The sequence below is a fragment of the Natrix helvetica genome (genome assembly GCF_964273705.1).
Source record: "Natrix helvetica genome assembly, chromosome: 1".
NCBI lineage: Eukaryota > Metazoa > Chordata > Lepidosauria > Squamata > Natricidae > Natrix > Natrix helvetica.
In genome coordinates, this window is record NC_138548.1 from 200,931,229 (window position 1) to 200,956,379 (window position 25,151).

At 41.7% G+C, this 25,151-nt stretch overlaps 1 protein-coding gene across 3 annotated transcripts in view; it reads right to left on the reverse strand.

Annotated features, from left to right (window-relative positions):
• Nucleotides 1-21: 21 nt before the first annotated feature.
• Nucleotides 22-25,151, reverse strand: part of DENND1C (DENN domain containing 1C) — a 30,479-nt gene continuing 5,349 nt past the window's right edge. Inside the window, exons 4-23 of one of the 3 annotated variants that reach the window (XM_081961878.1) lie at nt 23,381-23,430; nt 19,294-19,413; nt 17,918-17,987; nt 17,712-17,792; nt 16,619-16,702; nt 14,296-14,346; nt 13,810-13,920; nt 13,117-13,217; nt 12,575-12,620; nt 12,236-12,337; nt 10,644-10,769; nt 9,144-9,245; nt 8,542-8,629; nt 8,236-8,276; nt 7,148-7,219; nt 6,526-6,576; nt 5,116-5,253; nt 3,229-3,284; nt 1,899-2,109; nt 22-1,804 (exon numbers count right to left, since the gene is read on the reverse strand). In XM_081961878.1, the coding sequence (XP_081818004.1) occupies nt 1,223-1,804; nt 1,899-2,109; nt 3,229-3,284; nt 5,116-5,253; nt 6,526-6,576; nt 7,148-7,219; nt 8,236-8,276; nt 8,542-8,629; nt 9,144-9,245; nt 10,644-10,769; nt 12,236-12,337; nt 12,575-12,620; nt 13,117-13,217; nt 13,810-13,920; nt 14,296-14,346; nt 16,619-16,702; nt 17,712-17,792; nt 17,918-17,987; nt 19,294-19,413; nt 23,381-23,430 (2,283 nt within the window). In that variant the 3' untranslated portion in view covers nt 22-1,222. Of the gene's footprint in view, nt 1,805-1,898; nt 2,110-3,228; nt 3,285-5,115; nt 5,254-6,525; nt 6,577-7,147; nt 7,220-8,235; nt 8,277-8,541; nt 8,630-9,143; nt 9,246-10,643; nt 10,770-12,235; nt 12,338-12,574; nt 12,621-13,116; nt 13,218-13,809; nt 13,921-14,295; nt 14,347-16,618; nt 16,703-17,711; nt 17,793-17,917; nt 17,988-19,259; nt 19,414-23,380; nt 23,431-25,151 lie in introns of all 3 variants that reach the window. The other 2 variants (XM_081961879.1, XM_081961880.1) reach the window with 2 other exon arrangements.

The following is a 25,151-nucleotide window of genomic DNA, read 5'->3' on the forward strand; positions in this document are numbered from 1 at the left end:
AAACCATAGAAATCTTATCGAGCAATCTAGAAATTTTGCTAGATCTCACACATATTAAATATGCTGTTTAATTATTCTTCAGTGACAAGTGCTGCTTCGTCATCCTTCTTCCAAGTTGCCATCTTTCATGCGTCTCATTTTGAAATTTTTGGTCATTCAATTTACATCCTATTTTTATTTTCTATAACTCAAGGCTGGGTATATAATGCTCCTGCCTCCTGTCTTCTCCACAACCACCACTCTGGAAGTGAGTTGGGCCGAGAGAGAGTGACTGGCCCCAAATTACCCAGCTGTCTTTTCTGCCTGAGGGAGGGCTCCCTTTACCCTCCTTTTCTCTGCATTGCATAGAATGCAGGCAGTGGTGTTTTTTTTTTTTAAATGCAGTGATGAGTTAACTCTAGAATAAGGGCATAAAGAGACCTCCAGGCTTCTCTACAGGTGTCCTTGTCTTATGCCTATCTTTTAGTGATTGTTCAAAGTTACAGCAGTGCTAGAAAAAAGCGATTTTTGACTGGTCCTTGCACTTAGGACCATCACAGCATCCCTGCCAGAATTTGAGCACTTGGCACCCAGCACATATTTACAATGGTTGTAGCATCCCAGGGTCACGTGATCACCTTTGTGACCTTTCCACTCAGCTTTTGATTATTATGATTGGCCTGATGGTTCCATAACTTTATCAACATAGAGGGGAAAGGGCTGGTTTACAGCTTACAGAAAAATGAGCAGGCAAGGGTCTCTCTCTTTCTGACAGAACTATAATTACCTTAAGACTTTGGGTAATACTGCTTGATTTTATTTATGGGCATAGAACTTCAGGGACTCATTTACATATGCAAACCATGCCACCATGCCAAACTACTTTTCCCGATACTCTGCTTGAGAAAGGTTGACCTGGGAAGCAGTCTTCCACACTGAAAGGAGGAAAGGAGCTCTGCCCAGCTCAACAAATTCATTTATTAAAATGCAGGTTCTAGGAGGGAAGTCCTGCCAGTTGGCTGTACATTAACTAAGTGCTCCTTTTCCTTTGTGCTATTGATAGACACCTTCTCCCCCCGCCCCCCCCCCCTGCTGCTGGCAGTGTTTTTATGTGCCTGGACAGATGAAGCACTTCTACACTGCTGCTCCCTCTTGAAACGCCTCCAAGTTTAAAGGGTAATTATGACTCAAACACGGAAGGTTCTTTTCTCTTAAACATTCAGTCTATTTTCAGGATGCTCTTTCAGGCCTCAAATCTTTTCTTCAGTTCCAGCACCTTAGGCTGCAACAACTGCCTAGAAAGTAACTGAGGCGATAAGCTGGTGGCCCTACCTAGGATGTTCTTCTTTGCCACAGAGTCATTGGCTTTTGTTTGTAAAAAGTCTGCAGATGTTTGGATGGTGGAACTACTAGCAACCGATGGCTCTACCTTTGTGTTCTCGTTGATTGGAGGTTGAAGGGTCTGGTCAGTCCTACATTCCTGTTGCAACTTGGTAGCAGTGTGGCTCTCTGGTGTAACTGGACTAGGAAAGGCAGTTTCAAGATCTGCCTTCTGGGTCATTTCTGCTTTTGACGGCTCATTGCTAGCCTCCTGGAAGGAAAGATTTGGGGTGTCCAGACCAGGGCAACTTCGCAGCTCAGGGGAACTGTGGACCAACACCTCATTACTTATGCTTGCAGCTCTGGCAGACAATGACAAAGTGTCTGACATGTTCTCTTCATCCATGTAGCCCAGGAACACTCTGTCCTCAGACAGAGAATCTTCAGCATCATCCTGTTCTTCAGATAGGGCTTCGTAAAGGGCCTCTCTACTGGGCCTCCCCTGCTACAGGTCCAAAGACAATAGGGTCAATATTCATCTCCATTATTGCAGTTGCACCTCTTTATAGGTACCCAGAGCCTCAGCTGGTAGGGCTTACCTTAGTATAGAAGCTCTCCTCTTCTAGGTTACAGAAATCCAAGCTGCGGGTCCCGTAGAGAGGCTGTTGAGCTTGGCTTGACTCCAGCAAGTTTAGTGTCTCAAAAATTTCACCTAAGAGGTCAAATTTCTCTGCATTCAGATAACGTTCACCTCCCGCAGGTTCCACAGAGGAGTCCGGGGAAGGTGATTGGAAGGGAGTTGAAACATCCCTGGAAAATAAATATATGAGAGAGCTTGACATTTCTGTATAGGTGAGGCAGTTAGTAAAATACAAGGGAAACTCGCAAAAGGTGCAAGAAAACTAATGGATAAAGCAGGTGGATATGTGTTTTGAAGCTGAGAGTCAAAGGCAATATTAGGGAGCTACCAGATAAGCTAATCCCAGTCTGAGTTTGCACAACACCACTAGTGGCATTCATGGGGTGGTCAAATGGGAGGAGTCAAATTTAAAAAGCAGCATTTTGTCTCTGCCTCTTATGGATATGTGGTGTGGTGCTGCTTACACATATGCAAATTTTGGAGCTTGTGAAACCCCAGGGCTATGCCACTTCCTTCATTTTGAAAAAGCCTCCAGTCCTGCAGAGAACTCTAAACATTGTCACTGTATATTACAAAGCTCCCTGCGTGGCAAGGTTTTCTCTATTTGCTGTGGGCACAGGCTGTATGTAGGCCCTTCTATGGACTTTGTTCCATGCTCTTTTTGAAAACTCTCCCCATTTAAACATATATATTTACTTTTGTTCAAGGAGGGTTCCTGCATTTGCCCAGATGAGGAATTCTTGATATGTGGTACTCATCTAAATTCACATTGCCACATTTTTAATGAATTTAAATTGCGTTATTTAGCTGTAATGCATTAGCAGGGGAAATAGTGTAGGCTTGACTCACTGACTAGAGTCATTATCTTGTTGTTTTACCACTAGTTAAGTTAGTGACCCCTGTTGCAATGGGTTTGAGAATTAGTTGATGTTTCATTACAGGGGCAACCTTTTGGTTACTATTTTCTCTCTCTCTCCCTCTGTGGAAAAGAAGATAACTGTACAATGAATGTACCCTGTACAATAGGGAAGAAGTACTGGTAGTTTTTCCAGAGCTGACTGAACAAAGTTTTTTTTTAAAATATAGGTCTTCCCTTTTCTGTCAGTGCAGTTTGTGCAGAAGCATTTCCTAGGGGGCTGAGCCCCTTCTTCCTCCTCAGGTATCAATGGTTCTTGGGACAGACCTGACACACACAGAGAACTCAGCTAATAAAGCAGAGCAGCTGTCAAAAGAGGAAGAAAAAGAAGTAATGAAGCCCAGCTGCCCTCCATCTGCTTAGCTTGTCCTACCTTTGAGTCTCCAGTTCTGTCTCACTGTTTGTTCTTTGTGGTCGCCTCGGGCGAGACTGAAAAGAGGAGAGAACCTGAGTCATCATGCAGCCCTGGGCTTGTAAGGGATCAGCTATCTTTTTCTTAACAGTACCCTGAGGTTCTGGAGATAGGAAACTCATTGGAATCTTTCCTTTGGGATTTAAATTTGTATACTTGTAGTCCTCAACTTACAGCCATTCAAAGCTACAATGGCACTGAAAAAAAAAGACTTATGACCATTTTTCACATGACCATCACAGCATCTCCATGGTCACCTAATCAAAATTTGGATGCTTGGCAACTGGTTTATATTTGTAATGGTTGCAGTGTCCTGGGTGTGTGTGTGTGTCATGTGAATCCAGATTCACTTAACCACCGTGTTACTAACTTAAGAACAGCTGTGATTCATGACAGCCATAAAATGGGTCAAAATCCACTTGACTGTCTCACTTAGCAATAGAAATTTTAGGCTCAGGTGTGATCGTAAGTCAAGGACTATCTGTATTCCTCACTTGAGTCATCAAAGCAGAATGCCCCTGACTGACTGTCTTGCAGGTATGGTTGGCACTTCAGTTCTCAAAAGCACTGGCATTGGTCCTGCTGTCTGAGGACTTCTGGGGACTGGAACCAAAACATCTGGCAGGTATACAGTTAGGGGAGGATCAGTTGGTCTAATTATATTCCTGGGATGGGATGGGGGAGGGGAAAGACTCATTTAAAGATTTCCAAAACATCAAAATGCAGCTTTGTGAGGCACCATCCTTTGATATTCTTTCAACACTCTTAGTTAACAATAACCAAAAAGTAGTGGCATATAATTCTCTTTCTCCAGGCTTGGGAAATGTGCCTGCAGAAAAGGTTGCAACAGAAAGAAGGCACCAAATCCTGTGGATTTTCTCATTTCTGTCCAGAGAAAACTTTTGTTCACAATCTCTGAATCAGGCAATTAAATATTCTGAGTTTTGTCTGCATACAGACGGGAAGAAAGTCCCCATCTGTAAATATGCTAAGTTACTTATTGTCCTTTTACAATGAATTTAAAAGGAAGCGTGCACCTGTCTGTTATCAACACGAAGAAGGATCTGCCATGGAAAATGTCTAGTACTATACAGCAGGCTATAATTCCCAAGATTATTCAGGGAAGCCATTAACAGTTCACCCGACACAGAATGAGATAGTTTTATCTTGAAATTTAAATTTATTTATCCTGTAGCACTGTTACTTTCTGCTTTATGAATAATATATTGGGGTTTTGGCACATTAGATGGACATTAATTGATATCTGCTCTTCTGAGTTTTCTTCTGTAGGATATATAAAATTTACTTGTAGTTAGCTGCTATTAATATTCCAGCTATTTTCTTCCCTTCAGCCCCAGGGCACAAAAGGATAAAATTACATTCTAAGAATAATTATGAGAAGTTAAGGGCCCATGAAATGTTACTAAGGTCTATTTCGTAAACCTTTGGCTATCTACGATAAAAGTATTGTTTTTCAGCTCCAAACAAAATGACTGAGACTGAGCTATATGAGACATGATGGCCTTAAGGTATCTTATAATTTGTTCAATTACTTAGTTATGTTCTACTCCTCATAACTGCTTACACAAGTTGCACACATTCAAAACTTCCTGCCCACCTTTTAATAAAAAAATTGCCCTTCTCTGTTTCTTTTGAGTTTTGATGCAAGTGGTCTAAGAATCCTGAGGAATTGCTGCAGAGATCTATTACAGAGGACAACCCAATATTTGAGACGTGCAACAATGAGCACCAGATATGTTCTTCCGCTCTTGTTCATTTCCTTCCACTAAAGCTTTCCTGGTCTGGCTTCCCGTCTTTAAGCCACTAACACTTCCATTTTCTCAATACCTTCCCAAAGTGCTGAGTGATGGGCAGTCGCTTTTGAAGGTTCTCAGACTGTTTATTTCGGGTAGGCAGGATGGGACTGGAGATCTGACTGTCATTCGGGAACTGTTCTTGCTCTCTGGACTGGCGTAAACTGGAATCCTAGAAGAAAACAGTGTCTTACAGAGCAGGGGTGTCAAACTCAAGGCCCTGGGGGCCGGATCCGGCCTGTGGGGTACTTAGATCTGGTCCATGGGACCGCTCTAGAAACAGCAAAGGACTGGCCCACGGTGCCACTGCCGGTGAAAATGGAGCTCGGGAAGGCCACACACGGTCCTCCCAGGCTCTGTTTACAGCTGTGATGGTGTCCTGCCGCCCTCTGCCAGCAAAAATGGAGCTCAGTCCCTCAAGCTCCATTTTTGCTGGCAGAGAGCGGCAGGAGGCTATCGTGGCTGAAAACAGAGCTCGGGAGCCCGTTTTCACTGGCAGAGCATTTGTGCCACCAGAGACACACCCGACACAAGTGATGTCAAGCTGGCCACGCCCACCCTGGCCATGCCCAAGATCAAACACAACCCTGATGCAGCCTTCAATGGAGTTTGACACCCCTGTTACAGAGCATAAGCTCTGGTTCCCTCCCTATTGTACTGTTTCTGGAGACAAGGCAATAGCCCCACACATGAAGTCTGAAATATGGTTGCTGGTGTGACCAAATGTCTCACTAGATAAATCTTATAAGAACAAGACAACTTGCAAGGAAAGAGACCTAATATGAAAGGAAGCCATGCAATGATGCAATGGATTGCATGCAGTTACTCACAATAGTTATAGGGATAGTTATCCTGAAAAAAAAATGGCAAAACAGAACAAACTCTTGGTAAAGAACAAGACAAATCCTCGTTTTGGTTGACCTTGACTCCCAATGAATTCAGGGACATACATGGCTATGTTGTTTTCTAGGCAAGAGTATGGGAGTGGTTTGCAATCTTCCATTTTACTTTCCTCTCTAGCCTATATATACCTGGAATTTCCTGGAAGTTTAAATCAGATGCTGCTAAATTTTTAAACTTCACCACATCAGCAATGCACTGCCTTCTACTTGGATGTTAGCATTCTGCATGCAGTGTTTCTCACCCTTGGCAACTTGAAGACGGATCGACTTCAACTCCCAGAATTCCCCAGCCAGCATGGTTGAAGTCCACCTGTCCTCAAATTGCCGAAGTTGAAAAACACTGGTATACTATCTACTTTTAAAAATGAATTTATTCCTGTTCTTTCTACTTCCTTGTGGATTTTGTAACAGGAGTAATGTAACAGGCAGACATAACTACAGTTGTACAGTAAAATATGCTACTACTGGCATCACGCTGCTCCCACCCCCCTTTGTAACACTTTTTAAAATGTGAACTTTGGAACAGGAAAGAATAGTCTTACTTTTATGCGGCTCCGTATGTTTTTCAACCGGATTTTGGCATGACCCTTGGCCTGGAAGATGCAAAGTGATAAGTATAATTTAAGGGCATGTAGGGGGAGGGAAGAAGATAGACAGGGATCACCCCAAGGACAGGTTCAGCTGAGGGGTGTGTGTATTCCCCTCCCTCATTCCCCTGAGCCATTATTACCAATTGTCTTATGAAAAGGATCTTAAAAGTGTCTCTATTTGTTTGATTTTAATATTTGTTATACTGTTGTCCAGAGTCGTTTTTGCAGAGGGAAATGGGTTTGACATATATATTTAGTAAAATAAGTAAAATACTGTAGTGTAATTTATTTACAATTGTTCTGGAATTGAGTTTGACTCAAAGGGGGAGTTAGCTGAAATGCTTCTAAAAATTATGCTCATCTACTATATCTGGTATTTATATATCTAGTGTGTACGTACGTACGTACGTACACACACACACACTCTTCATTGCAGTTGTGTTTTTTATTTTGCCATTTATTTATTTATTGTTCTGTTCCTTTTTTAGGTTTTGCAAACAATGTATTTAAAAATAAAGTAATATATTCTCGTAAGCCATTTCAGGAGAAGGAGGAGGAGAAGAAATTGCCTTACATATTGGTATGCATTCTTGACAGCTGGATTGGTCTTATTCTTCATAGTACTGATCAGGGCTCCTCCACTTTTCTAGGGAGAAAAGATCAGAGACAACTATTAAGAGCAAGGTACTCTAGCTATTGAAATAAGACACTCAAGGAGCCTCCTGGTTGGTCTGACTGAACAAAAGGAAGTTATGGGAAGTTTTGCAACTAATCACAAGTGGACAAGGAAGCTCCTCCAGTAAAATGGTGCTGAATTTCTAACTTGTAACAGATCCTTTTAGCAGCCTATTTAAAGGAGACTCCCTGTAAGGTGGATCGGAATTATCTTCATACTGGAAATGTATGTGGGATATCTTTGTGGCATGGCCAAAAGATTTAGGGCCTGGAGAGCGGGTTTATGACAAAATTCATATTCCTCCTGATCTCATAGCATCACTCTTTAGTTGGTAGGTTGGATTGGGGATCAACATGCAGTATTTGAGGAAATTCAGAGAGCCACATCTTTAGCCCAATCCTAGAAGATTATTAAAATTTGGTTTAAATTTTGGCAATTCTTAGTAGGCTTATTTTGAGAACTTACAATACCAATAGAAGGGAATATATATAACTCAGGGTTGAACTGTGGAATCCTTGGTGCTCTCTGAACTTGATTTTTTGCTGGCAGACATTTCATTAATCAACGAGGTAACATCATCCCTGCTCAATGATCATGAATGCATGGATGATGATGATGATGTTGGGTAATGAAATATCTGCAAGCAAAAACCAAAGCTCAAAGAGGAACAAGGATTCCATAACATACTTGTGAGCATATTAGAGCAATGTCTTTCAAACTGTTTTTTAAATTTAGGATGACTTGAATACGGGCTGCAAAAATTCACACCACTACTAAATGACAGCACTTCTTTGCTCCATCCAGTAGTCATCTGGATTTTTGCCTTCCAGATCTATCTTCACTATCTTCACTGAAAGAGTGTTATAATAACTCCCCATACAAGAACAAATTCATCATAAACATGAGAAAATAATTAGGCGAAAACGTAACTAATACTAAAAGATAAATTTCCTTTTTAGATGAAAATTAAAAGATGAAACCCTTACCTTAAGGCTCTCCACCCACGGCTGATAAGAGTGCATACTACCTAGGAAGGAAGGAAGGAACAGATGAGTTGCTAATCTGGCTGCAGACCCTTACAGAAAATGGGACTTGAACTGCATATTCAGAATAATGCATGTATCTGACCTACAATCTCAGCTATCTCTCAGTTGGTTTTTTTTTCTTTGTGTGTTTTTAACAGAAGTTTAAAAAGTAGCTCAAGAGGAGAGGATGTTAAGAAGAGCTTAAAGGGTCTTTGCATATCCATGGTCCCTCAACAAGGCCACAAAACAAGGTGGGGTCTACATTACCTGGGGACAAGCTGCTGTCAATCTCCTGCTCAAAGAAGTCAGAGAAGTCCTCATCTGCATTTAGCTTATCCAGCCGGTCATTGATGAACTGATAGCATTGGGATGATTGGGAAGAAATAGAAAGAAGGACCTTATTAGAATAAATAGGAAAGAACCATCTTCTATGGAAACCAAATACTTCAGTTGTTCAGCTGTGGGATTAGTATGAAGAGAAGCATTTATAGTCTGCTCCTGCTCTGAGATGAGGAAATATGACAAGGAAATAATATTAAGGAGATTTTGAATTCTCAAAAGGGTTAAGAAAAAAAAATTCACTCCTTTTCATTTTATCTTTCAATTCAGCCTTCTGTCCCAATACATCAGAAATGTGAGTGGATTAAATATTCTAGTAATAGACTTTGTCGATTTGTATAGAATTTGTAGGCTCTTTGCTTTCATTACTCAGGAGTCTGTATGTGGCTGAATATTTTCTGTATTTGCCTGGGGGTTGGTTTATGAAGGTTTTTGCTTTGTGGTCTGAACATGATGTGGCCAATTTCCTGCCTCCCCCAGGATTTGCTTGAAGCATTAACTGGGATTCTGCCAGGTTCACAATTGTGTACCTCCTTGAAGAGCTGCAGATGAACGGCCCGCTGGAGGAAGTCTTGCATGGCGCCGGATCCTTGCTGTAGGAAATTCTCCTGGGAAAAGGAAATGTGCTTTTCCTATGAGAAAGAGGGACAGGGAAGAGAGAGATGATTGACAGCAAGTCTGTGACCAGGGTGAATGGGCAGAGACTGGGCTAAGGATACCGAAAAGAGAAAGTGGTAGAGAAAATTAGAGCTGCGGGAAAAAAAAGAAGAACCTCCCTGGAATATCCTTCTGGATAATGGACACAACAATGGAAATCACAGAACCTGTTTGCTTTGAGGATTTATTTATCGATCTATCCCAAACAGTGGCAGTCACTCGTAACCCCAGATCCTAAGCCTTTTCTGTCTGTCCAGCAGTATCAAAGAGGTTCTAGAGAGGGACACTCTAGAATGAATGTCATCTCTGTGTATGACCACATATGGAGTTTCTTCACTGAAAACTTGTCTAAGTTCTAGAATTAAGTTGCTTTTTTCATGTTTAAAAACCCTTTAAATAAAATAATAAAAAGGCACTGTTGCATGAGATAAGAGTTTGGATTTTTTAAAGGCTCATTTGTATGAACATCCTTCCCTTTAGTATTTCACAAAGTATGAAAAACATGCCTGGGGCAGACTAACCAAACTTTATTAAGGATTCCCCCCCCCCCCCAATACAGCCCCCTGCCCTGGCAAACTAATTTACTTGTGGTAAAGCTTAAACTCTATTTAACATTTCAATTATTGCCACTACATGGGTGGGGAGAGTTCTATCGGGTATTTGTATTTGGGGCTTTATTTCTGTAAGCCACTCAGAGTCACCATGAGTGAGCTGGGCAGACGCATACATTTTCTTAATAAATACAAATGGAAACCTAGTCTCCTGCACCTGTGAAGCTACCATACTGACATCACCCCTAAAGAGCTTGGAGGCTTAAACAAAAAAGCAAAGAAACAAAGGTGGTACCTAACTACCAAAAATGGACAGCCCCAAATTCGCTTAGCAATAGCACTTAGACTTATATATTGCTGTACACAGCCTTCTCTAAGCAGTTCACAGAGTCAGCATATTGCCCCCAACAATTTGGGTCTTCATTTTACCCATCTTGGAAGGATGGAAGGCTGAGTCAATCTAGGTCAGGGGTGTCCAAACTTGGCAACTTTAAGACTTGTGGACTTCAACTCCCAGAATTCCCCTGGCTGGGGAATTCTGGGAGTTGAAGTCCACAAGTCTTAAAGTTGCCAAGTTTGGACACCCCTGATCTAGGTTTACCTATTATTTTTAATGTTTTTAATGGATGATCCTTACTTAATGTGTTTTTACTCATTTCACGTTGTAAATTCACCAGAAAATTGGGGGGGAAGAGGGAAAGTAGGGTATTTTTCTTTCTTATCTCTCTCCTTTCTTCCCAATCTCCAACGTTTCTGTGGAAGAAAAAGGAGCCGTGCAGAACGTCCTCTTCCAGCTGGTGGCTGAATGAACAGAAGTCTCACCAGACTGCAAACGAGTCCCTCACGATAGCTGCCAAAGAGAAGCGCTTGGGCCCTGAGGAAGGCTCGGGCAACCCCATCCCCAGTGGCTGCAGATTGCTTTTTAAGCTGGAACTTCAGTAGGGAGACCTGGAGACACAGAAAAGGAGAATATATACGCACCTTACTGGCCTTTTCAGATACTGACTGGGTTTACACATTCGTATTAAGCAATGGTTTGTTTGGTTTGGTGTCTAAACCATAGTAGTCCAATTCACAAGCAATGCTATGCTAAAAAGAATGGCTTATAATGGACAATGGTTGGGTCTACCTGTGCTAAGATGTCATTGCTAATACAGTTCTACACAGTGCCCCATGTGTCACTAGAGCAGCATCCTATCCTATGAGTCAAGACCTGTTCCACTATTTTTTGGGTGTGGTATGGATAAGGTAGTCCTGTGCGTTATTTTAAACTCTTAGGGCAGCGATGGCGAACCTTTTTTGGCTCACGTGCCATAAGTGGGGGGAGCGCAGGGGGGTTGTGTGCAGGCGTGCTGCACCCATAATGCAATGTGTCACCCCCCAGTGCGCATGAGCACTGGGGGTCACAGGCGCTCCCCCCATTTTTACATGCTTTTTTTGCCCTCCCCTGGCTCCAGAGGCTTTATAGAAGCCTGGGGAGGGTGAAAATAGCCTCCCCCGCCCCCCCGGACACTCTCCGGAGGCATCAGGGAAGCCTCCAGACAGTCCCTGAAGCCTTCAGAGCGCTCAAAACGATCCTCTGAGTAAACCGGAAGTGACTTCTGGTTTGCTCGGAGGGTCGTTTTGAGCGCTCCGAAGGCGTCAGGGAAGCTCATGAAGCCTCCGGAGGGCCTCTTTTCACCCTCCCCCGGCTCCTATAAAGCCTCTGGAGCCTGGGGAGGGCGAAAAATGGCTTTAAAAAAGGGCAAACTCAGCTGGCCAGCGCGCGCATGCGTGCTGGCCAGCTGACAGGGCAGCGCCTCGCGTGCCCCGACAAATGGCTCCGCGTGCCACCTGTGGCATGCGTGCCATAGGTTCGCCATCACTGTCTTAGGGGAAAGAGTTGGTGCAATGAATCTTAAAAATTGAGAATTAGGACCTTAATGATACCAGATCTGGGCAAAGCAAAACACTTTGTGACCACTAGATGGCAGCAAAGGAATACAGAACTCTAACTCTTCCAGATGTTTGCAGCAAATACCTAACTTGAATCCTAAATCTTGTGTACCGCTGACACCTGCTCAATTTTTCCTAATTGTGGCTAGCTAGTTTTGCAACAATAAAAAAAATCAAAACACTTCCAATGTTTCAGTTGGGAAGTGTCCCCTCTTCTAATTACGGTATGCCAGTGTTATTTTCAGGAGGGGGGGGGGCGGAGAAATGTATGTACATTGGCTTACTCATAAATGCTTTAGTTAATTTAAAATGAAAATGAAACATTTGAAATCAAAGTTCACAATTAAATTGGACAAAAGAGTGCTCGCAAGGAGGACAGAGCTTCTTACGTAGAGAAAGATAAAAGAAGGCTCTGAGTAGTCATAAGGATTCCAAAACACTGGCCTTTAAAAAAAAAGGCTCAAGGAAGTAATACTAACAACATCACTTGGGAGATTTTCCAGGTCTTGGAAGGGTGATTCCATTGTATTGTTATCAATGCTGAGAATGACGACGTCTTCAAGGGCTTTGCTCCTCACACTCTAGAGAAAGCCAAGGCACAATTGAGAAACAAGAAAAACAGAAATTCCCTCAATCTTCTTACCTTTAGGCAGCCTGGCTCACAAGAGTCAACTGCTATTACAAAGATAACAGAAATGAAGAAGTAAATAAGGTGTACAAATGCTCCAACCTGCTGCTAAAAAATATCCATGTATCAACCTTACTTAGGCTAATCTTAGGCCAGTTATCCCAAGTACAAGATAGTTTTGCAGTCTCACCTCCATAAGGCTTGTGTGGACTCCAATGAGATAGGGCATAGGGGCGCTGTTGGCAAAAGAGATAAATGTTAGAGCTACTACCAGTTATTTGTGGGCTCCTAGCAGGTTAGGCCCTCCTAGATCCAGTTTCTGTCTTACAATGTACTATGATAGTTTTCCAGTCCCAGTTTTCTTCCCACTTTTAAAAGGTGCTTAGGAGGAAAATATATTTGAGAAAGACAGGAATTTGCAGAGGGGCAAAGAAATGAAGTCATTCTACCCTTCAGAAAGTCTTCCCTTGAGATGTAAATAAAATGTGGCCAGCTCAGGACAGATTATAGTGCCACAGAAAGCAGATTCCTCACATACCAGTATGTTCTTCAGTCACCTCCTCACTGACTATGAGTAAACCCAAGAACTACAACCTAGCCATACAAAAGTCTTCAAAATAGTCTCCTTTGGATGATAAAACAACATCCATACCAATGTACTGGGTGGGGAACCATTGAAGCTGCTCAGCCTACAGAAGCTGACTCTCAACTGAGGAAGGTGCAATCACTCACCAGCAGTAGTCAAGAAGGTGTGGAGGCAGGGCAGGGATAAAGATGTGCTGCCAGTACATGGGATACAACAGGGTGGAGGAGGCCTGGACACAGGCTGTCAGCTGTAGGGAAATGAGAGATGCACCTTTCATTAGAGTAGACTGACCCTCCTTGGAAATTGAATAAGGAGACAGGGCTTTGGATAACTTTTCTTCCCAAAGTGAAATGTGAGTAGCACTTTCCTCTCTGGCATGCAGAGGATTCAGAGAATAACAGCTGAGATTTGAATCAACAGCCTCCTTCTCACTACTCATGCAGGGATAGTAACCATGGAGGTGGAGGGAGCAGATTTGTGTCTCGGGCTTACTCTCTCCACATGCTAAACTGTCCTGTCAGCCTTGCTTTGAACATTAGGGAGTAAAAGTCCCTATGGGGATATCAGGATAGACTGATACTGTGCAGCCACCAAGGAGCACAATTAGTGAATATGCCCCAGGTCTCTGTTTACACCTTCACTGAATAAGTGGAGGAGGACCAGGGAATACAATTAATTGATGAACCATATCACAAGACATCAGATCAGATGAGCCACCTTTGTGAGCGCTTTGTGCCAGGTGAGAACACTTTTCACTGTCTAGAATGGAAGACATACAGATCCCTTAACAATTGTCATTTCTAAATCCTTCCCACTCAGGCCCAGCCGCTCGGCCTCACCGTGCTGAGCTTGCTGCTGGTGAGCAGGATCCGACGCTCGTGGAGGAGGCTTGCGTAGAGGTGCAGCATGTTGTTCACATCCACAGCCACAACAAACTCGGTCAGATTTCTCTAGGGAGAGCCAATACTTAGTTAGGTTCTCTAATAACAGCTTCAGCAACCAGATCTGCCTCTAGCCTCCATTTCTCTTTATTCTGTTTCACCCACAGCAACTCAATGAATCTTCTTTTCTTCACCACTTTTAGTGGGGGTTTTAATTGACTTTCAGAGTCTATTTTTAATGCCAGCTCTTAACTCTGAAATGCAATTTAAAATAGTACTGAGAAATATGTGCAGTTACTTCCATACTGTAATCACATTCAGCCCTGCAGATTTGCGATGATGGAGGTGATCTTTCCAGACTGGGGCTTGTGACTTAAAAAAGGAAATTGAATATACAAGGCAAGGTATTACCATATATTCTGTGACAGAGAGGCTATAACTTACATTGTCAGGGATGGTGGGCAGTTTGCCCAGATCAGGGGCAATGAAATAAGCCTAGAACAAAGAAATAATTAATTAGTTTAATTTAATCTAATTTAATCTCTTATATTTGTAATGTAATGACTCCCTACTCCAGAAGACATTGGGTAGCCATATGTAGAAGCAGAGAGGTGGTAGTAGTGGCATTAGTTAATGCAAATAACAATCTAGCAGGTATGTAAATAGAAGGAATCCAATTAAAGCTGCATGTTACATTACACCAGAATATCTGTGACTTATCTTACAGTATTCATATTTAATTAAATGGAGACATAGGATATTGTAACTTAGAGAAACATCATAAGGAGTGTGGATATTGGAACTTTTCTTCTGTGTATTATGCATTACTTTTGCAATTTAATTTTTCTTCCCAGACATCCAAAGCTGGAAAGAGAAAAAAGAATAAGAAATTGCAGGCATATTTTTCCTCATTCCTAAATTGTACCTCATAATTTTGATTGAGGAAATAGTTTAGTTTAGTTTAGTTTATTAAATTTATAAACCGCCCCCTCTCCCCAAAGGGACTCGGGGCGGTGTACAGACAATAAATATATATATGACAACAAAACAAAACACAAAGCCCCAGACAAAACAGCTTTAGCACACAGTCTGTACAGTACCATAAACTAACTAATAGTTAAAACCAATTTAAAAAATTAAAATACCCCCAAAATTTAAAAATTTAAAATGCCATCCAGGAAGGTCAGGATTAAATTGTACTTATACCTATCATTGCGATTGGGCCAGGCCAGCTAATTGGAACAAGTGGGTCTTGAGTTTCTTACGGAAGGAGCGGAGATCAACAGTAGTTCTAATATCGGGGGGGAGGTCGTTCCAGAGGGTTGGGCCCGTCACAGAGAAGGCCCTACTCCTGGGCACCGCCCGCCCGCATTGCTTAGCGGATGGTACCCGGAGGAGTCCCTCTCTGTGAGAGCGGATTGGTCGCAGGGATGTGTGGGGTAGGATGCGAAATAATGGCTGCGCAATAAAGTTAGCAATTAGCCAGATTATCTTTGCCCAAAACTATACTTTTTAAATGATGAACCTATGGAAACCAATTATGGATTTTAATGCAACGAGGAACAGTGATTTGCAGCCCATAAGCCACCACAGACCCAAATCTGGAAACTTCAGAGCATCCTGAAGTCATCCTGCCATCATTTGTTAGTGAAGCTAATTCTCAGCAGCATTGTTTTGAAGTTTAAAAAAAGGTAAAGATAAAGATAATGCAAAAGGCACTCATTTGGATAATTGCAGCAGGCTCTACATGGAGTTGTCCTTGAAGACCATCCAGAAGCTTCAGTTGGTCCAAAACACAGCATTGCAAATGGATGCATCTCATTATGCCCATGTGACAATGCTGCTCTGTGAACTGCAGCGGCTTGCAGGACGCTCCTGGGTGTGAGTCAATATGCTGGTTATCTCCTTTAAAGCTCTATATGGCATAGGCATGGATTCCTTGTGGGACTGTCTTCTCCCAAGAACATCAGCCTGCCCCACATTCCAGGTTCCTTCTTTTACAGTAGAGGATTTATTGTTTCTTTTTTGTTGTTTTATAACTGCACCAACCCAGAGACACATTGCTGGAAATGAGTGGCTTTATATAGTTAATAACATCTTTCAAATTAAGTAAGCATTAAAAAAAACCTGAACTATATTTTTTAGTCCATTTCCTTGGGGTCATCAACACAAGAGCATAATACATTATGCATGGGCAACACCTTCTGGCCTGCATAAGATACAGCCTATTCAGAGGCAGTATTTGATCCTTCTGAATGGAAAGCAGAAACTTTCCACTGCCTTCCATCTAGGAATACTCCACACATACAACAGAATAAGATGAGAACAAGCTGGTAGAATTATGATCCCTCCCCCATTGGGTGGTCTCCAGATGTTTTGGAATGTAACTCCCATAACTCAAGAGGCTATCTTGTTAGAAAGAAGGGCAGTTGAATTCCACTGCATCTGGAAACTGAATTATGCTCATTTTTATAAGATCCTGTTACGTTAAAAATAAAAAACAAATGTAGTCAGAGGAATGGCAAAGCAATGTCTGGACTTGAGTTAGAATCTTCCTCATTTTGTTTTGCTTTTTTATTCACAAACATTTATTAAGGTAAGTCTTAAAAATGAGAATAGGATTTCTTCCACACGCAACTTCACCTGGTAAAGCCAATTCTGCACATACCTGGAGGTCGCAGTTATTCCTCCGCAGCAACAGTGACATAATTTCCACAAACAAAGGAAGCACAGGTAAGACCATAGCAGGCATCAGATTGTGACTTACCAATGATGTCCCAGTGTCCCTATTTCTCTTTTGCCTGTTCAGATCTGTCTCGGTAGAAATTTTCAATTTAGTTGCTTTTGAGTCCTTATAGAACAAAAGATGATTGAAAAAAATAAGAAAAGATGGGATTAGTATTCTGAGCCAGAGGCAATTAGTAGATGGAGATCACAGAAGCCAGTGAACATGCCTAATAGTTCTTCCTCTACCTATGTTCCCCACAACCAGCAACCCTGAGAGGTGGGTTGGGCTCAGAGTGACTGGCCCAATGTCACCCAGCCAATTTTCATGTTTAAGGCAGGACTAGAACTCACAGCCTCCTGGTTGAACAACTATCGATCTCCGCTCCTTCCGTAAGAAGCTTAAAACCCACCTGTTTGGTTTAGCTGGCCTGGCCTAATCCCAGTTTAGTCCCTCAATTCTGCACTTTTAAATTTTTAGGGATTGGTTTTAAGTTGATTTTTAATTTTTATCATTCTGTACAGCCTTAAGGTTTAATTTGATTTTAAGTGTATTTATTCTTTGCATATGGTTTTTAATGTGCCTGTACACCGCCCCGAGTCCCTTCGGGGAGAGGGGGCGGTCTATAAATCAAATCAAATTGAAATTGAAATTCTAGAAGTGAATGTATCTTCGCATTTAATAAGCAGAAGATTTTTAAAAGTACGCTGGTAGGCTGGCGGGGACACGGGGGATGGACAATGACAATTAGTAGGCAAGAGGATTTAATCTTGAAATTTATCAAATGGAAAGTGACCACCCTCCATTAGCATCATTCCAGGATCAATGGAATGTTTTTCCACAGGATCAAAGATAAAGGATTAAATCCCTAAACTTGTTGTGGAACTTCTCCTTCCATCTGATTCTACAATCTCAGTATACAAATACTACCTTTCTTCCTCATGCCTACAGTACACTGACTCACTCCTGATTTCTTATGAGGTGCCATCCTCATTTGTCATCCTTGTGTGTGTAATTGCACTTTGCTGAACTGCTGCAACTCCCACACTGATGTTTAAAGTGATTAAAAAACTGATGGCACTGTGTTAGGATTATCCCCTTGGAACTAAGATCTGACGGTGAGTAGGGTACTTACAAATTCAAGGGTGATGGGGCTGCAGAGGATGGGCACAGGGTGGAGATACAGGGCAGATAAGAACTCATCCAGCTCCGTGAACTGGCAGGGAAGATAAAGGCAGAAGTTACACCCTTGAATGAAAACGTTAGGAAGAGCAACAAGGGGAAAGAAGGTCTGTGGAGGCATCTCTGACCTTGGCATGGATCCAAAGTGCTTATTCTTACCTGCTCTTTGGCTATGTTTTCTGCAATGTAGTTCAGGATCTTGTAGAAAACTTCAAACCAAGGTAAGTAACTGAAGGAAGAAGCAATGGCAGTATATAAAATGATTTTATCGTAAATACATGCCTTACATCCATATACTTTCTGGTTTGATCGCTGTCCATTTCAGATCAAAGCCTCTTCAGGTGGCAGAGAAGTGTTTTGGACTATAAGTCATATAACTCCTCACCAGTGGGTAGGTTGAGTGTGGTTTATGGACATTATCATTTAAATACCAGGAAGACTGGTACTGAGTTGCTAATCCTTAATGTACTACAGGTATGCTGCAAAAATACAACCGCAAGGTGGCAGAAAAACGATTTTCTCTTTGTTTCCTGCATTCATCAACCATTGATGAATGTTTGCAATGGATGCAATGGCAGGGTTCACACAATAATATTAACCAAACAGTATACTGATTTCAACAGTAATCCTGCCCTCAAAAGTCACTATTGGTCAGAGAAACAAAGGAACAATTCCAATTTGGTATAAAATTGGCTGCTTCATAAGCTCCTACTGACCATGGCAAGCTATATGGTTTTATGAAGTATTTCATTTGTGATTCTGAAATCGAAGGCTTGCTGCTATCTTATGGGCTAATTTTATTACAGAGAGAAAGAACTTTTGAACACTTGAAGCAGCACGATCATCTCATTCTGCAAAAGGTGGAGTTGGAAAAGAGAGCTAATAGTTACCAAGCTAAAGGCCACTGATGCACTGTGTTTACTCAATGTGCTTAAGCTGTTTCCTAAATTTATTTTCTGAGAATCAAATGAGCTGGATTTGTACAATCTGTTAAAGCTTCTGTGCGTCTAGCCCCAAGGTTAAGATAATAAAACTTAATATGTACTGACATGATCATTATACTACTTGGTTAACAGTATTATGTGAACATCCATCCAAAAGCAAGATTTCAGGTGGCAAAATTGTGAATCATAATATAATCTCTTAACCTTAGCATTATTACTTGTTTTCTGCATAACTTCCTTATGTGCTGTCTGCAAATAATGATCTGAATCTCTTCCCCCTGATACCCACCAGGTGCTTTTCCATCTAAGGATAAAGTATATTTCATTAGCACCCAACAATCCAGAAGGCTAAAGGAGAGAACTGGAGACCTTTGCACCAGTGACCTCAGGATTTATCCAGAAGGCAAATGACCTCATTTCCCCTATCAAGAGGAAGAGTGGAAAGAAAGATCTGGTGCATCTCTATGGTTGCATTTTCAGTGGACTCTTCACATTGAGCCAATAGAGTATTTCCACGATGCTCAAGAAGCTCAAGAGGGCTTCTAGAAGGGACTTACTTGAAACCTCCCACCCAGGAAGAGCCGCTTGTACCTGAGTAGACAGAGGCAGGCTCGGAAGCCGATGGCCAGTCGACAGAAGCCAAAGTGCTGTTTCCCCTCCATGTCGGTGAGGGCGAAAGTGAAGTGCTGGACTGTGGGACATTCCTTAGCCCTTGGCAATAAATGGGGAAATGGTATCAATGAGAGATATTAGGATGGAGAAGAAAGCAACCCAACTTCCTACAAAGGTTGACCAATTTATCACAGCATAAATTGTTGTAGGCATTGCCTATTTTGTTATGTTAATTATATTCCTTAATTCATGGGTAAATTATATGCAGAGCTGATAAATTCCCCCATTCTCTCTTTCATCCACAGAGGCACACAGAACAACACATAAACATGTGCATAGATATAGGTTTTCCCTCCTGGGAGCAGGGAGAGAGTTGCTCTTTGCCAAAGACAATTCCTGTTTAGCAGGTTGGGACAAACATGGTAGACTTTGGGATAGGAATACTGGGGGTGGTAAGTGAAATCATCTCCCGCACAATCCCAGAAATGTTACCCAGCCTGGGATCAATGGGGTTAGGAGGAGTAAACCCTCCATGTCCAGTACCCCTGACCATTTGTTTTTCTTCTGCCCATGGCCACAAGGACATGCCAGTAGGGTAAATGAAATCCTAGCTCACATGGAGCTCTGCATTTGCATTCAAGCCAAGGTGAATCCAGCTCCTTTTCAAAATTATAATGGAACACGTGGAGGTCGGAGAATGAAGGAAACAAAAGCAGCACAAATACTCTCTTCTTAACTCAATTGAATTTTTCACAAATTTAGGTGAATGCTGAACAAAGCTGAAATGGAAAAATGAATTCAAAGTTTCAAGTAGGCGATGCATTTCCACCTAAACTGGATACAGATGAGAATCCTACACAGAACATATTAGAGCAGGTATGTCCAACCCATGGGCCATAGGCCATATGTGGCCCTGAAGAGCTAGTAATGCAGCCCCACAAGATTAAAAAATAAATAAAAATTAAAAATAAATAAAGGAAGTTTGTTATTTACATACATTAACTATGTTATATATTTTATATGTGGCCCAAGACAATTCCTCTTCACTCAGGGTGGCCCAGGCTAGCCAAAAGGTTAGACACACCTGCATTAAAGATTTATAAAAATCATGCACAATGCAAAGAAAATGGATGATGGGAAGAATGCAGGGATGTGCGGTCAGGGGAGGCAGGGGAGGCAGAGCCTCACCGCTTTCATCATGAAAATAAAAAAAGGGGAAAGGGAAAAGGCGCTGAGGAGCCTTCCACACACGTGGTTGGGAATGGGACCACGTGTGCAGGAGGCTCCTCTAGCCTCAGCCTCCCTCCTGCACACGTGGTCCCATTCCCCGCCTTCCTAAGTCAACACGAAGGGGACCGTGGAGCACGCTCTGTGGTCCCCTTCATGTTGACTCAGGAGTCAGGAAGGAGGGGAATGGGACCACGTGTGAAGGAGGCTGAGGCAGCCTCAGCCTCCTGCACACGTGGTCCCATTCCCCGCCTTCCTGAGTCAACATGAAGGGGACCGCGGCTCGCGCTGATAACGTCACCAGCCTCACCAGCCATAAACCTCACTGCACGTCACTGGAAGAATGTCTCATAATGCTGAGGACCAAGAAATTTGAAAAACGGCAATTCAAAGCATACAAAAATATGTTTTTTTCACTGTGGGATAGATACAACTTTGGTAGTGTTTGTGGATGACTTATAGAGGAATTTGGAGATGTGGGGATCTACCCATTCTTATCCCATTAGATCTCTAATAAGCAGCATTTAATACCACTGATCATAGAATCTGTCTGTGCTGTCTGGGGGAACTGGGGAAATTGTTCTGCAGTGGTTTCGCTTCTTCCTGAATTGGTGGACCCAGTAACTATTGATGGAGAAGAGATAAAAGTGTGCTAGTCTGGGGGTGGTTCTGGAGTGTTACACATACCTTTTCTTTTCAAACCATGACACTTATGTTGCACTTTAAAAATCCCCCAAGATTCCCCAAGCAATCCAATGAATTGGTTTGAGAAATCTGGGAGCTACAGAGTGAGGATAGCATGGGGTTGGGGTTGCTAGACCATAACCCAAAAGACGACTCAATACCACTTGTGAGCCAAGCTGCTGTGCAATTAATTGGTATAAGTAGAGAGTGAATGGTTAAAATGGCATTAAAAGAAGATCAGTGGTGATTATTCTTGGTGACACTATGTAGAAGCAGCTTGCCAGTGAATATCAGTTGCTGGCAGGTGAGGATTCTCCCCTTCCTGGTTCTTCATGGGCTTTCATTGAGGGTGGTTGTAGGAAGTCACCATGAACTTACTACTTACTACCTCTTTGAACTCTTTAATGTAGATTTCCCCCAACTTGGCTTGAAAGTGGAGATTTCCCTTCATTCTTTCAATTGAAAAACACTTTACAAGAGGAACGTTTCCCCACTCTGGGAGGAGCCTTGTTCTTCTTTCCGCTTCTCTACATTCAGTTCTGGGGAGGAGGAAGGGTGCCTTCAAACCAGAATAATGACTCATTAGAGACAGAGGAAGAAGCACCCTTTCTAAAGTGTGGACATATCTTCCTGCAAGGAGTGATTGAACAATCTATTCTAATGAGAACTTTCTCTTCAGAGTAGACCTTTTATTTTAGTTTATTTCCTGTTTAAAGAATTACTGCTCTAAGATCAATAACTGGTTCTGGGAGACTAAATTTACCTGATCTGGACTACAAAAATCCAGAAGACCGTAGTCAGTACCAAAACTTAAGAGTGTTTTCTACTTTTCTAATGTGACTTAGCAATCATATGGAGATTTCTAGCCCAAATCTGAAATGCTCTCCCATTGGTTTAGTCATGTGATTTTGCCTGAATTAGATAGATACTGATTTCTGTCTCTTACAGAATTATTGATAAACAGTGACATTTCCAATAGATCAGGGAACAACTACATCTTCTTTTTCATTATTGTTAATATTAATACTGCCAATAGAATTTAAGGCATTAGGCACATATACAGCTCATTCATGCAGGAAAAAGACATTGTGAATATTTTGTTTCTCCCTAAATGCAGCTTGTTTCAGCATAAATTGGTTCACATTAGGGCCAGTTTAAAGAGTTAGCAATGTACAGAAAAAGACAGTTTGGTGAAGGGGATTAAGACATCAGATTGGAAACCAAGAGACTGTGAGTTCTAGCCCCATTTTAGGCACTGTCAGCAGATGAACAGCTAAGGGTGTAAAACAGAGGCTACTGCTCCCTGCTTTTCTGATCCTGGGGATGTTGATGATAGTATGTGCCTTGAATCAATGGGGATTTGGGGCACATGGATCTACTCATAGGCATCTACTCACAGCTTCTTATTAGCTTAAGGGCACATCAGGATAATTGGATTTTTGAGTGTACAGGCCTTAGTTAATGCAGCTGCAATACAGCCAACAGGTAAATTGAGTTTATGGATTCCCGGTCTGATCTAATCATTGGTTTTGTTAATCAGTGGTTAGATTGGTTTACAAATCATTTTACAAAGCAGGATTTTATTGCACGGTGAGCAGGGTTGTTTCGTTCCTAGATAATTTTATCAATACAAAGGCCTATTGCTTTTAAAGCACTCTGTCTTTTCCTCCTCACTCACCATCTGATTTTTTAGGAGTCCATCTACAGCAGGGCTGTCAAACACCTGGGCCGGATGTGTCACGCACTAGCCACACCCATGCCCGGTTTAGCGAAGGGGAAAAAATTCCCGATACATCACTGGTGACGCCGTTCTGACTGTGAGTTTGATACCCTGATCTATAATGTTAATTTAGAGCTGGATGTACATAAATGAAACATTCAAGCCTTGTGGTGCCCTCGGCTGCTAAAGTTTTACCCTGGTTCATACACAAACAGACAAAGAGATCAAGTGATGAATCTGTGTATCAGAAAGAGCAGAGTGGCCTGCTTGCAGAAATCAGAAAGCAAAATTTTCTAGTGGCAAAAGATTGCTCATTGAATCTCTATTAAAGCAGCGGTTGATTTAAAAAGTCAACAAACGTAAATTGTAACAGAGCATCTTTTTCATCTTTTTAAAGTGCATATCCATATCAACTGGAGAATTCTCATTGCTTACCTCTCAATATCAAGAGGGAAGCAAAACTTGGGTAACATCTGGATTGATTCCTATAAGAAGGAAATATCTTTATATCATTATATTTCAACAGTATCTCACAGAAGCACAAGAAAGCGTAACCAAGGAAATCACTTGCATAAAATATGGAACATTATACAAACCTATCCATGAACACTTGAAAGGAATTCCCAATTACAGTACTGAATTAGATTTAGACTACATTATTTAAATACCACAAGTTAGATTTTATTAAAGAAATGTTTTATATTTTATACAGTAGGTTGCCCTCACCAGCCAGTTGCATCTCCCTTAGAAAAATTTCCTAAGGATAGGGTTGTTATGAAATCCACCTGTGCCCCCGACAAAGAAAATTCTACTCTGCCACCCCGGTTTCAGAGTTTTATGTGATTATTCTTTAGGAACATATATTTATGGTTAAACACATAACACATTATCTGAAAAGATAATTGATCACCCTCTTATCTTTAACAGAGCTCATATCAGGTAAGCTTTTGAACATTGTTGAGAATCTTCTAACCGTCCTGTTTGTCTTCTGGTCCCATTTAACTATGAAAGCCAATGCCCTGGACCAGTTTAATTTCTGGGTGCAGGTTCATAATATACAATGATAAATCAGAATCTCAAAGAAATCAAGCATGTCATGAACAAGCTATAGCCTAGGGCATAAATGGCCTTGAACTGGCCTTAAAATCATTTAAAATAAGTATATACTGGGGATTATAGGCTATAGGATCTTATAGGTGGTCCTTGCTTAACAACAGTAATTGGGGCCAGGAATTGCTGTTGCTAACTGGCATTGTCACATAATGCTTTACAGTCACAAGTTTTAGCAATGACAATTCCAATAGTGTCCAGTTATTGTTAAGCCAATCACCATGCGTCATTAAGTAAGGACCTTACATGATCATAACTTCCAAATTTGCTTGTGGGAAGCTGGCAGGGAAGGTTGCCAATTGTGATAACATGCCCAGGGGACACTTCAATGGTCAGAAATTCATTTATTTTTTATTAATCAAATTTATGTAACGGGCCATCTCACAAAATGTGACTCTGGGTGGCATACAGCAACTGAATGACAACAAATCTAAGACTAGTGCCCAGATTGTGATCACGTGACTGCAGGGATGTTACAATAGTTGGAACTTCGACTACTTTACCACTCGTTCAGTATTATTGTGAGTTTGAACTATTGCTGACTGAGTGGTTGTTAGCTGAGGACAGCTGTTCTTGATTATCTAACTGACGGGGTGGAGCAGCAAAAATATAGAAAAGCAGAAAAAAGGAGTTTAGTCCTCTCTAAACTAGCACAAACACACACACACACACACAGAGTACACACACACACACAAATCATGCTCTTCGCTTTCACGGTAAGAACATTAGAGAAAGTGCAAAAAAGAAGTATGAAACAGTCAGCCAAAAAGATAATGGCATGTGATATTTGTCCATAAAGACATTAAATAACCAAGGAGACAACACATTTCCTTGGCTTATTCCTTGCTCAATGCTGAGCCATTCATGTCCCTTTTGTTTTCATGTGTGCTTTACCTTTCTCATATCTTATTAACACCTAAACTTTCAACTGCAGAATTGAAATAAATGCCATAAATAGCATTTAGATTTAAATACCACCCCATAGTACTTTGCAGCCTTCTGTAAGCAGTTTACAGAGTCAGCATATTGTCCCCAACAATCTGGGTCCTCATTTTACCGACCTCAGAAGGATGGAAGACCAAGTCAACCTTGAACC